Consider the following 13072-nt stretch of genomic DNA (forward strand, 5'->3'; position numbering starts at 1 on the left):
CATTTTGTGTTGCTTTTAACCTTTTGATGCATGAATTATGAAATCTTCAACCACGATTTTTTTAACAATTTTTTTCATTCATCTTTAGGTGTGAATGAAACAAATTTCAACAAATATTTTTTATAACATTTAATAATTTACAAATAATTTATTACATGTCCACCTCAGTGAACATGAATTATGTTGGCTTGACTTACTGAAGTCCAAATGGAGGGGCTCAAATGCAATAAAGTCTTCAACAGCTGTGCTTAATAGCAAAAAATATAATAATAATAACAATTTATCTGTCCACTGTAGTGACCATTATGCATCAAAGTGTTAAGAAACTAAACCTGTAAATGCATCAGGATTTGTCTGCTGCTGGTGATATTTACACTAATCCTTAGCCCTGTAGGAAGTGAACTGTATTTCTCCAAACATAAGCCATTCAGAAGACTATCAGTGGAAGGTCTTGAGATGATTTCCAGAAATCAAAATAAAAAGGAAAACAATTGGTGACCATGTTTCTAGCATAATTGTTACATAATGGTTTAGACCTTCTGTATCTGAACACGTTATGCCCATTTGCAGTTTATATATTCTACTGTGCTGAAGCAGTTTTCTTAATGCCCTGAAATATTTGTCTTTTAACCCTTTATTGGGCCAACGTCTATATTTAGACACTTCCGCTTACATCATAAAGGATGTCGGCGTGCCCTTTCACAGATTCTTAGAATTACAAGATCTCACCCAACCAATCATCAGAGATCAAGTTAGTCACGGTTTGCGCCATGGCGCTATTCGACCAATCAGAGCGGGGCTATAATGCGCCAAATATTGGTGTATCTGCAGAGCCAGAAAACTGCTCGGTCTCTTCTCGTGTTTATGGTCAGGTCTCTGAAACTTACTAACTCTCACATCACAAGGTCGACTAGTTGTGCTAAATAAGGACATAAGTGTCGTAAATGTTAAATTCAATGAAGTTGGTGAAATCTTAGCCTGAAAATCAAACCTACGATATTTGCACTTGCCCTGCCTCCAACATGCCTCCATCTAAAAGGCTAGGTTATCCAGAGATATCTCTGTAGTTATGCTGCTATAGGCTTAGACTGCTGGAGGACACACTGACCACTTTCCACACTCTACTACTTTCTTCTACAGTCTGCTCTTTAGCTGTATTATTTCCTGCTATTTCAGCTGTTAACTTTATTTTCTCTCTAAGTGTTTTTCTCCCCAGAAGAAGCTACAATGATGTTCTGCTGAGCTGTGGTGCCCTCATGGAGGGGGCCATCGGCTTGAACACTGCTGCTAACCATTTAAACATTCTCCCTCTCCTGATAATAACATTTTACTTTCTTAACCATGGGGCACATCAGAGATAGAAGCGCCGCAAGATTTTAGAAGTCAAGTGGTCACACAGGACGCACCGCACCGCTGAGTCACGCGGGACTTGAGATCATGAAGCGGGAAGTGACTCTATTGTTCATACACGATCCGACTTGCCGTCGTGTTTTGTGAGACTCTAATTCATTAACAGTGAGTAAGTACACTATTTATTAGAATATTTTAAGATCAAAAGTAATTTAAAGTTAGCAAAAATACAGCTGGGTTTATGCCGGCGGTTGAGTTTGTGCCGTGAAGCCGTTCTGCGTTGTGATGTCTGTTGTAAAGGACTCCACAATGTTGTAAACAGCCACGTTGCAGCGCTTGAGATAGAGCTGGCACCTATCTTCAGTTCGTTGGCGTGGCGCTACTGGGACGTGGCACAGTGCTCCCTGCGTGTCCACTTTCAATGACTATAATGGCTTGTATATTTAAAATGACGGAGCGGATGCAGCGCGTCTGCCTCTGGTCTGCCCCAGGCTTAAAACATGCAATGTGCTACTACTAGTTCACCTGTTGAATTAGTTATAGGTAAACACAATAAAGCTTTTCTCGACCGGAAAAGGGTGGCTTGCCAACTCCGGGTCGGGAGAGAGGTCCTAACTCAAGTGGAGGAGTTTAAGTATCTCGGGGTTTTGTTCACGAGTGAGGGTAGGAGGTGGTTGGGGCATCTGGTCAGGATGCCTCCTGGACGCCTCCCTGGGGAGGTGTTTCGGACATGTCCTGCCGGCAGAAGGCCCCGGGGTCGACCCAGGACACGTTGGAGAGGTTACATCTCCAATCTGGTCAGGGAACGCCTTGGGGTCCTGCCGGAGGAGCTGGTGGAGAAGGCCGGGGAGAGGACGGTGTGGAGCTCCCTATTTGGGATGCTGCCCCCACGACCCGGACCCGGATAAGTGGAGGAAGACGACGACGACAATAAAGCTCATCTCTTCCTAACTGAATATTCATTAAGAAATCACAATGTAGCCATAGAACACTACTTGGTATATATGATGTGTGCATTGGGGGAAGAGGGAGTCGTGGCCAATGGCTGCTTATACTGAGCCAGGATCCTCTGGAGGTTTCTTCCTGTTAAAAGGGAGTTTTCCTCTCCACCATCTCTGCATGCTTGCTTAGTATGAGGATTGCTGTAGAGTCACTGACACTAGTCAGTGACTCGATGCAACCTGCTGGGTTCTTTATGTAGGAAACCTTTTACTGATTGGCTTAAAGTCTCTTTCTGAGGTATTTTTCTGTAATGTTACTCTTTCTGGTCATTAACAGCATGGCCCCAGATGTTTGTATTATCAGATCAGAGACATCTGGGGTCATGGTGTTAATAACCAGAAAGAGTAACAATTTTAACTTTTTAGATAATAAACAAACCAGTCCCCAGAAAATGATGGCTGTGAAATCTTAGATAAGTGAAGAAGTGCTACTCCTCTTCCTCCTCTCGTAAAGATATCGACACTGAGGTCATTCAACTTCTCAGACTGTTAAAGTCAAATCAGTTCACTGTGTTTCCTTTGCAAGAGAAAAAAAACCATAATCTAAGTATCGGGCATCACAAAGCAGGTGTTTTCTGTCTCCATTTACCATTACAACAGCAGTTAAACATTTTTTATTTATATTAAAAGTACATCCCTATGGACCTACCAGATTCTTTTCTTAGACAGGTTTGTGAAAACAGCTGTAATAGCGGAAATGTGGCTTTTTTTTATTTTGTAGCCATTATTAGATCATGTGCATCTGTTCAGGTATGAAAACAGCTTTACATGTCCTTGTTAAAATAAGAAATACAGCTCAAATGTGCTGGAAAGAGTTAAAAATTAATGTAATTATAGATTTTATAGTTATGTCTTTTTTAGAAAGAAAGAAAAATATTTTATGTAGCGCCTCTTGCGAAAAAAATCACAAGGTGCTTCACAAAAACAAAAAAATTAAAGTATAAAAATTATTTTTTTAATTATTAAAAAATATGTTTAAAATGAGAAAGAATAAAATGCACAAAACAATTAAATTAATAAAAGGTTATTAGCTTGACTACACCTGAATAGACATGTAAATGTAGCCCCATAAAAGTTCTATAAATCCAAAATACAATGGAGAACATTTAGAAGTGCCTTTATTAGATTAACCAGTAGCATTCAGCATTTTTAATTAAATAACTATTTACACACATGTATGCATTAAGCTGTGTCCAGTCAGTGAGACGTTAATCCAGTCAGTACATCCAAATCAGACAACAGTCAAAAATTTATGAATATAATTATCACACACACACAGCTGTGCATCATGTCTGCTAATAGGAATAATCATCAATAATCACATGCTGGCAGGACAGAGCCTAAAACCTAGATTCATCCTGGTTTAAAGAAATAAATACCCTGAGCTTTCGGACTCCATCTTTACATCACTTCAATGTGCTTTTATTTGTTGTGGTTTGACTTGAAATAAAAAATAAGTGGAAACATTCAAAAATAAAAACATTGAAAAAGAACTTTATAGTGCAAAATGAAAAAAGATAATATCACTCATCAGGTGCTCTAAATATCTGACGCTTTGGTCCAAACACATCTTCATTATATAAGACGGAAAAGAAGGTATAAATAGAAATGTAAACAGAAGGTTTTTTTATGTTTTCCAACATAAAACGGAAATAAAATGTGAGACAATCTGATAAATGACCACCAGTCTTAAAAAAAGCATTTTTATCTGGAGTTAATATAATTATTAAGTAGGTAATACACACCGCGTTGTTCTACAAACAACTCAAGTTTAGTTTTTTAATGTTTGATTAATACTGATAATGAATTCATCTCCAGTGGAAAACTGATTAATCTGTATAAACAAAACAATAAAGACATACGTTGGCTCCCAGAGATTTGTTTTTCTTCAGATGCAATAAAAATAACAACATTTAAAGTCTTTAGCAAATAACAAAGACAGAAACCCTAAATCCCCTGTGCTTCAGACTGTTGCAGTCTACAAAGTCGCTGTGGAGTGTTTGTTGTCATGACAACAGTATTGTTGTGGTGCCACGTACGGTCCTGGAGGTATTGATGCTTCTGGTTTAAGGCATCATGTTAACGGATGTTGGCGTGTTCTGCAGAGACAATCAAGACACACACTAATAAACATGTGACCACAAACCAAACAAGGCTCGTGAAAGAATAACCACAAACCTGCTAAGGCTCACTGTCCATGGTCACAGCGACCGTCTGAGACACATCTGGAACAAAAAAAAAACACACAAATGTAGGCGGCTGCTTCTGAATGAGATCGTTCCGAAACAAAGACGAGTACCAGCTGTCTCCTTGCTGCTGTCCTCGGTGTGTGGCGCACTGTTAACAAGCACACAAGGGTTGGGCTCTCCGTTGGCCGGGCTGTGATAAAAGCAGCAAAAGATTATTTAAACAAAATTCTCAAGGATCAATGTTGGTTATTTAAGGAATAATACCCACATTTTGCCATTCTGCTGGAGGATGCTGTTTACTTGTTCAGGATCTATGTGCACCAGTCTGGTCACAAAGGAATGCCCATCACCCTGGCTGGAAACAAAACAAGTTATATTTTAAAAATTCACCAACTAGGGTGCAGAAAACATTTACACTGAATGCAGCATAGACGTGTTTTGGTAATATTTTGTTATTATTACCTCACGCTCACCTTGAAAAAACTGGAAAAATCCAGTTCTTCGCCTGGTCTCCAAACACCTCGACTAAATTTCTTTTAAAGCCTAGAGAAAACCCGTTTTTGTCTGGACCATTTGCAAACACGGGAGCTCTGAAAGCCTCTGGAAGTAGTGAAAGAAATAAAAGTTAGAGAAGATGTTTTTATAACACAGAAACAAGAAGCTGAATGACGCATAAATAACCGAGATGTACCACTTCTGCTTTTAAAAGTTGGTACAGATTATTGATTCTTGTGCAGTGCAGCTCTGATCTGCCGATACAAAATGTGTTCAATTCCAATTCTTCTCAAAGAACTAAACTAATATTTAAAGCATTTCTGATTAGCTTGAAAACTGTTATTCTTGGAGTAAAAATAAGTAGAATGGAAGTGATGATGCGTTCGCAAACGCTGGAATTTTAATTGCTGCCTGGCAATGGTGCATTCACGAACGCCCTAGAAAGTTCAGATTTTTTTTCTTCAGTCTGGCTAATCATCAATTAAGCTGACTGCTGTACATATGAAATGATTCCAGCTCATTTTTTATGCATCTCCAGTAAAAAACACCAAATAGTTCCCGAGCGCGGCTGTGTCTGCAGCTCACCGCTCCCCCAGGGGATGGGTCAAATGCGGAGAACAAATTTCGCACACACACCTGTGTGTGTGACAACTAATGGGACTTTAACTTTAAATTCTGACTCTCTTTACCTATGGTGGTCCTGTTCTTTCCCACAAGCCACAGGTGGTAGCTGAAAAGTGACACAATGCTAATAAAGAAAAGGGCCGCCACAAAAAACAGGAACAGGATGTGGAATTTAGCATGCGTGTCAGGAAGTTCTTTCTGAGGAGAAAAAGACATTTGAATCTGTCAATGAAAACGTTGCATAGGATCCCTTTAACAGCTGAAACTGCCTCAGGCCCTGCAAGCATACTTAAACAGGGTGGTTTCAAACATGGTAAATAAAATAATACATATCAAAGTGTTTGTACTTACGGTCCAGAATTTTATGAAATACTGAACTACTGTTGCACAAATTACAACACAGTAGAGCGTGGCGTAGGCTAAAAACAGAACAAAGAATTTGTAGTTGGAGAATCCAACGCAGTTATTCACCCTGAAAGGAAATAAGACAGAAATCCATGTCTACCTTTAATTTTATTCTGAGGAATCAACAAAAAATGAATAATAATAAAATAAAACTTTAAGCATTAATAATTCTCAACATGCAAGTCAACAAAAACCACAAAATAAATCTTACCAGGGACAGTGATGGTCCATTTTTAGAACGCACCTTGAGCAAAAAGAAAAGAAAGATCAGCATTATGCTGCAGCTGTATGATGGAAAAGTATATTTGAGTGTGAAGAAAAAGACCCAACAAGACCAAAAAAAAAGACAGAAATTTTTACAGAAAAAATGAATAAAAAGCAGGTAAAAATCATCCCTATGATTTCAAAATGACTCACATTTCACAAGTGGAGCAGTGATGGCAGCGATCAGGTTTGATCAGCTGACAGAAGTCGCAGTAGCGGATGGCTGTGGAGAAAAGAAGGGATAGTCATAAATACAGAACCCAATGTTTACAGGTGCACCCAAAAATATGAAACATCCAGAAAAGCCTCAATATGTTTTATCACTTATTTGAGAATATATGTGTTACATTCAGCAGAATGACATATTTCAAGCCTTTATTTTTGATGATTATGACTACAAATATAAAACCCCAAAATTCAGTGAGTCAGAAAATTAAAAAATGAAAGATTAAAAAAAAAGGTTAAAAGTTGGTTAATTTCCCTGCATCCATCCTTGGTTAGGTCTAATTTACATAATTTACTGTGTGACGTGTCTTCCTCTGCTGGGTTAGTCTTACCCGAACCATTGTCCTGTATTAAGTTAGTCCAGGGGTGGGCAATTCTGGTTCTTGAGGGCTGCTATCCTACATGTTTTAGTGTTTTCCCCGTTTCAAAAAGCCTGATTTCAATCAGCAGGTGATTATCAAGCTTCTGCAGAGCCTGATGAGCTGCTGCACAGGTGAATCAACTGTGTTGGAACCAGGAAACAGCAGAAAGATGCAGGCCTTCGAGGACTGGATTTGCCCAACCCTGGGTTAGTCTAACCCTAAGCATCTACTTGTGTTGTTAGTCCAACTAACCACCATCCTGTGTTGGGTTCATCTAACCCTAACCACTGTCTTGTGTAGGGTTCAGGGTGCTCTGTGACTGACATCTGTACGTAAGCCGATGTCCAACGCTAGCGGCTAATGCTGAACGATAGTCAACTTAAATTGCACGGAGCTCTATGGGACAGGGACAACGTAACGGGAAAAAAAGGACATATTATATCACAGTTCCAGTAAGTCTATCACTTTTATGAATCCCTCTAATTGCTGGTAGGAGAAAACTCCGGATTGCTGCTTTAACTTTCTATAAATAAGCTTAGAGCAGGAACTCTTGAAACAAGCATCTTCTTTATCACTGACCTTCTGTGGTATCCCCTCATCGTGGACAGGGTCAATTACGGTCTTCTGGACATCTGTCCAGTCAGCAGCCATAACCATGATTGTGACCATTGTGACCCAGACTAAGACCATTTAGAGTAGGAGTGGTGAATCCTGGTCCTGGAGGTCCACTATCTAGCATGTGTTAGTTGTTTCCCTGCTCCAACACACCTGATTTTATTCAGCAGTCATCTACAGAGCTCGATGAGCTACTGAACAGGCGATTCAAGCACTGAATCAGGAGTGTTGGAGCAGGAAAATAACTAAAACATTCTGGATAGAGACCCTCAAGGATCATCATTCATCACATCAGGTGTTCTGAGTTAATTAGCTGATTAGGGAGTGACATAAAAGAGTTTCTGAAATTCCAACATTACAGTTTTTTCTGAATATTCTAACTTTTCGATACACTGAATTTATTATTTTTTCTCATCTGTGGCCATAATAATCAGAATTACATGGAATAAGGGCTTGAAATATTTTGCATTTCACTTTGAGACACGAGTGACAAACATATTTAATTTTCTCCTATTGTTTGTTTGGGATGCATGTGTAGATGAAATAAATGAAAGCTGTATTATTTTGTGTTGTTGAGGATTTAACAGATCTGTGGATCCTTGTTGGGGTTAGGGATTCAGGTTTAGATCCACTGAGAAAACAAGCTGCACTCAACTATAGCTCAGTTCTGCAGAAACAAAAGAAAACGGTTTGATGTTCATCAACAAAAACTAAATGTCATCTGCACATTCATATAAATAGGGAAGCTGAAGAGTAGCAACACAGTTATGTAATTTCCTTTGGTTTTGTTCATGTAAGGTTGTGCATGGATGTCTGATGAGCGCTGAGGGAAGTGTCCCTGTGTTCTTCCTGTATTTACAGTCTGTAGCCGTCCCTCTGGAGGACTGATTTAAAGCATCAGAACAGCCTGCTGCCTCACCTCCTCCAGCCGTGCGCGTGTATATGGGTAAATTCTTCGCCACTCTCTTAAGAATCTCCTGTTGCATCTCAGCTCGCTGCTCCTTCTCGTACAGCTCCTTCTCTGCTCGAGGCAGGGCGAACTAACAGCAGGAAGACAAAAACAGAAGCCTCAGAAAGCTTTAAAGATGGTGAGGTTATTGCTGAGTACAACGGAAAAACTGTTAGCTTACTGCTATTGAGGGGCTAGCTGGCTTGGACCAGATCGTTTTCCAGTACGACCAAATGAAAATGGCGAGGAAGGCGTGAAAGATGACCAAATAACTGACTGTGGGAAGAAAGAAAATAATAGCTTTTAAGGTTATACATTTTCATCTTTGATACATTAAGATGAAATCATTCAAAAACATCCTATAAAGAAGTGCATTTCACCCTCAGCTTTCCATTTCGGACTTTTAAGCTTAAGTAATAGTGAGTGTGTGGACCACTTACTTCGTTCTGCATTGATTGGGATTGTATCTGTGTGTGGCAGAAAAAAGGAAAACATATATTATTGATAGTGGTTGAACATCATTAGAAATGCATGAATACATCCATCTCCCACACCGCCCCCCACCCCCACCCCTGGTGCCATGTGGCAGCAGCCTGGCACGGCCAGCAGTGACCCAGCAGTGACAGCGAGCTTTGTTTAAGCAGCAGGGATGTCCCTGTTCTGACCAGAGACACAAAACCACCACACTGATCAGATTTTAAATAATCAGCAACAGAATCAAACTTACTGACAAGGAACTTGTTTTAGTGTTTTTGCTGGAGGCAAATAACACGTCTTCAAGAAAATTTAACACAGTCACATAAGCAATTAGAATGGGCATGGTGAATATAATAAAACGTGAATATAATTATTGAGTCTTTAAGAGGTGCTACCAAAATACTCATAACCAAGGACTTAAAAACAAACTAAAAATCAGAGCATGTACTATTAAAATAATAATCATAAGGCTATTTATCTATTAATTTTACCGTTTGCCAATGAGAGAAAAGCATTTAGATTAGTTGTATTTATGTGATAAATCTCACTTTTAAGCCTAAATACTCAACTATGAAACACTGATAAATGCTCAAATGCAAGATTAAACTGTGATTATTTAAATATTCAGTATCTCAATCACCATTATTAAAATGATTCTGTTGGGTCAGGAACAACATGAATGAAGTCTGAACACATCCATACTCACTTTAATCATTAATAAAACATTGAACTGACTTATTGTGGGTTTTTTCTCTGTTACAGGTGATTAACAGCCACTTTCAATGATAGGTCAAAAGTTTATAGTAAAAAAATGTAAAACATCTGACATATTAATTTTTAACCAGAAAAGGCGTTTTTGTTTTTGCAGAGTCTGACCAGAGCACTAATGAGAGGAGGGACTATTTAAAATCTCACTTCAACCTGCTTATTAAAGTTGGCACAGCGTGACGCGCCTCGCGACGACTAAACACGGAGAAAGGAAGGTGTACTCACACACACAGAGTTCCACAACATACGCATAATAAGACCAGGCAACAACCAAGTTAATAAACAGGACAGGTATCCAGTTCAGAGCCCGTTTACAGCACCTCAGTGCCGGAGAAGGTGCCATCTTTAATCCGTACTGGACGTGAGTCGCCAGTGACGTCACATTCAAGGGTTTTAAAACTTGAGCCAAAGATAGAACAACAACAAGATGCTTCACTCCACTGCAGATGCTACAAAGGCGTACCGGTGCCACCCACCCAGAAACAACACTCTGCAGATTTGGCTTGCTTTTAGCACCCCCTAGCAGTGGAGGCATGATTTGACAGGTTGGGCACAAACTCTCTCTCTCTCTCTCTCTCTCTCTCTCTCTCTCTCTCTCTCTCTCTCTCTCTCTCTCTCTCTCTCTCTCTCTCTCTCTCTCTCTCTCTCTCTCTCTCTCTCTCTCTCTCTCTCTCTCGCACACACACACACACACACACACACACACACACACACACACACACACACGTGGTTGCCACTAATTCATCCATGCAATGTAACTTTGATCCTTATTATATAAACAAGAAAAACTACACACTGGAAATGCAAATATTTAAATGTAATTCAAGAATAACCTTTTTAGATATTGCACTGTAGGGTCACTGAAAGGGTCAGTCACCAGTGTTGCTTATTTCTTGAGCAGAAAAGATGCGCAACGATCTGAGCAAACTTCTCAATAACTCTACTGTCAAAATCTGGTAATCCATGAATTAATTTGGTTTTAATGGACAGCCGGTGCATTTAACATTTATTACCTCATTGTGTTCCATTTAAACATTTTAATCCTTTTGAGTGCTGAAAAGTTCCTTAAACAGTTTAACAGGGCTGTCCATAGACATGAATACGTAGACATGTCATTGATGGCTGGAGAGCATAACAGCATCACCGCCAGTTAGGTGGGATCCTCACTCCAACCAAACTGGAGTCAACGCAGGGTCTGCAATGCCAGTTTTTTGTGCAGCATGTGGTTGTAATAACTGGCGCACTACTGAAAACAGATCATGTGATATTGACTTTACTAGCCTACCTGTAGGGAATTTATTTTATTATTTTATTTTGTTTTATGTATATGTTAATTATTATCATGCCATACCATATGTCTGATTTTGTTTGAAATTATAATAAAATGCATTTTTTTTTGTTGAGTAAACACCTTTTCCAGTAGAAATAAATGTGCTGGGAGCGACTGGGGACCCATCCAAGATGGCAGCTGTCACTGTACTCGTCTTCTTCTCTATGTTAATGGCAGCTGGGGAAAAAAATTTGATCTGGAGTGAGGATCAGTGCCGCTGCATGCTTGCTGTCCACTAGAATATAAATGTACAAACAAACCATTCTGTTCCACTGACTATTTTGAAGAGAGCATAGAACTCAAGGGTGCCATCTGGTGGAGCCCGGCCCCACTAGCTCTTAATGTAGAGAAGTTACTGCCCCTAGTGTTAATTTTAATTAACTGTCGTTAAAAAATTGTTGTACTCTACTCGCTGTACGCTCATATGTTTTTAACACCTTAATCTAACTGCTGAAATGTCTCCTCATCCTTCATTAGGTTCTTCAGGAGAAGTTCAGCACTAAACCAAACAAGCCATCAGCTGTGTTATTCTTTGCTTGTCTTGTGTTGCATGTTTAATGCCCTTATTGTGGGCATACGTTCCCTCAACTGCACGATCCACAGGAGTACATTTGTGTTGTTGGTGTTAATTTTTTACTGTTTTCTTAACTTGTTGGGAACACATTGGGAAATACCTCCGGCTCCATCCATGCACCTATTGTTTACACCAGGGATCAGCTGTTGGCACTGCGGACACCAGTGCTCTTCTCCAAAGAAGAACCGATTTTGCCCCCAGAATTAAGGAGGAGATGTAGAGTATGCAGAGCGGGTTGTAAGGGCCTCATTTATCAAACTTATGCACAGATCTGTGCATATTTCGTGCGTAGGGACCATTCTACGCATTGTGTGTTATTTATCATTTAGTACTTGTGTTACATCCCCGACATGTGTTGGTAAAAATGTGAAGGATGGGGGTAACATAAGAACTGGCGGCGGAGTTTAAAATGGGTTTATTCGTACAAAAGGTATTAAAACACAAGCAAACAGATCTCTCTAAAAGGTTAACATCACGAATTATCAACTATAAAAACACCTGGTAGAAACTTATATTAAAAGTTTACCGAAACGAAGGTGTTCTAAAAGCCCGAAGTTGATAAAAGTCCCAAACAATTTACTGATTAAAACACCTGGTAAAAGCTTTATTTAAAAGCTTTACCCACACGAAGGTGTTTAAAACCAAAGTCAGTAAAATTGCACAAACCAAGTTAACCTTTACAAAAAAGCAAGCACACAAAAGATCCCCCTGGATCATCCAAACTTTATCACCAAGAGTTAAACTATCACAGTTTAAAACTGCATCAAATCGAAATGTGTCTAAACAAAAGGGGATGGAAAACACACAAAAAACCAGGAGGACAGGAGAACCCCTGCACTGCTGCCTCCCAGACTGCTGAAGGCACAGCCTTTTTATACAGGTGTTGGTGATCAGGGAGATTCAGTTCAGCTGTGCTCCTCAGCAGCCCGGGAGAGAGGAGAAGGAGGGGCGGTTTCAGGCTGATTCACTGGAGCTTGGTGATCTTGGCTCCTGCTCCTCACTCAAGGCTGGTGGCTGTGACACCCCCGCACATGAAAGAAGGAAAAAGAATAAAAGTTAGTAAAACAAACACACCAAACCTAACTTTTGGAACTTTTTCTTTAAAAAAAAACTGGAGGATGAAAGGGACGAAGTCTCTCGAAGGATAAAGCGGACAAAGTCTCTCAGAGGACAAAGGGGACGAAGTCTCTCAGAGGACGAAGGGGACGAAGTCTCTCAGAGGACGAAGAGACTGGAGGGACGAAGACACTGGAGGATGGAGGACGAAGACACTGGAGGATTAAAAGCAAGCGACGCCAGATAAAAACGAAACAAGCTGTTTAAAAATCCCTACTCTTCATGCACTTCGCAGGCGGGCAGATTAAGCACATGTGCTGTTGCACATTCTGACCAGCAAAGGGAGGGGTTTAGCCACTGCCCTTCCTGGGGTGCTCCCGAGATGGTG

General features: G+C 40.0%; 1 protein-coding gene across 1 annotated transcript; it reads right to left on the bottom strand.

Moving 5' to 3' along the window:
- Window positions 1-4221: 4221 nt before the first annotated feature.
- LOC107386409 (palmitoyltransferase ZDHHC20-A) lies at window positions 4222-10126 on the bottom strand. Its single transcript, XM_015960778.3, has 13 exons — window positions 9950-10126; window positions 8920-8946; window positions 8661-8755; window positions 8450-8570; window positions 6482-6551; window positions 6276-6308; window positions 6011-6131; window positions 5725-5857; window positions 5014-5140; window positions 4809-4895; window positions 4651-4730; window positions 4530-4576; window positions 4222-4450 (listed from the first exon to the last, which is right to left on the bottom strand). Exons 1-12 carry the CDS (start codon window positions 10065-10067, stop codon window positions 4533-4535), a joined length of 1056 nt encoding a protein of 351 aa, XP_015816264.1. The 5' UTR covers window positions 10068-10126; the 3' UTR covers window positions 4222-4450; window positions 4530-4532.
- Between the last annotated feature and the right edge of the window lie 2946 nt (window positions 10127-13072).

The sequence above is a fragment of the Nothobranchius furzeri genome, chromosome 10 (genome assembly GCF_043380555.1).
Source record: "Nothobranchius furzeri strain GRZ-AD chromosome 10, NfurGRZ-RIMD1, whole genome shotgun sequence".
In the NCBI taxonomy this organism is placed as follows: domain Eukaryota; kingdom Metazoa; phylum Chordata; class Actinopteri; order Cyprinodontiformes; family Nothobranchiidae; genus Nothobranchius; species Nothobranchius furzeri.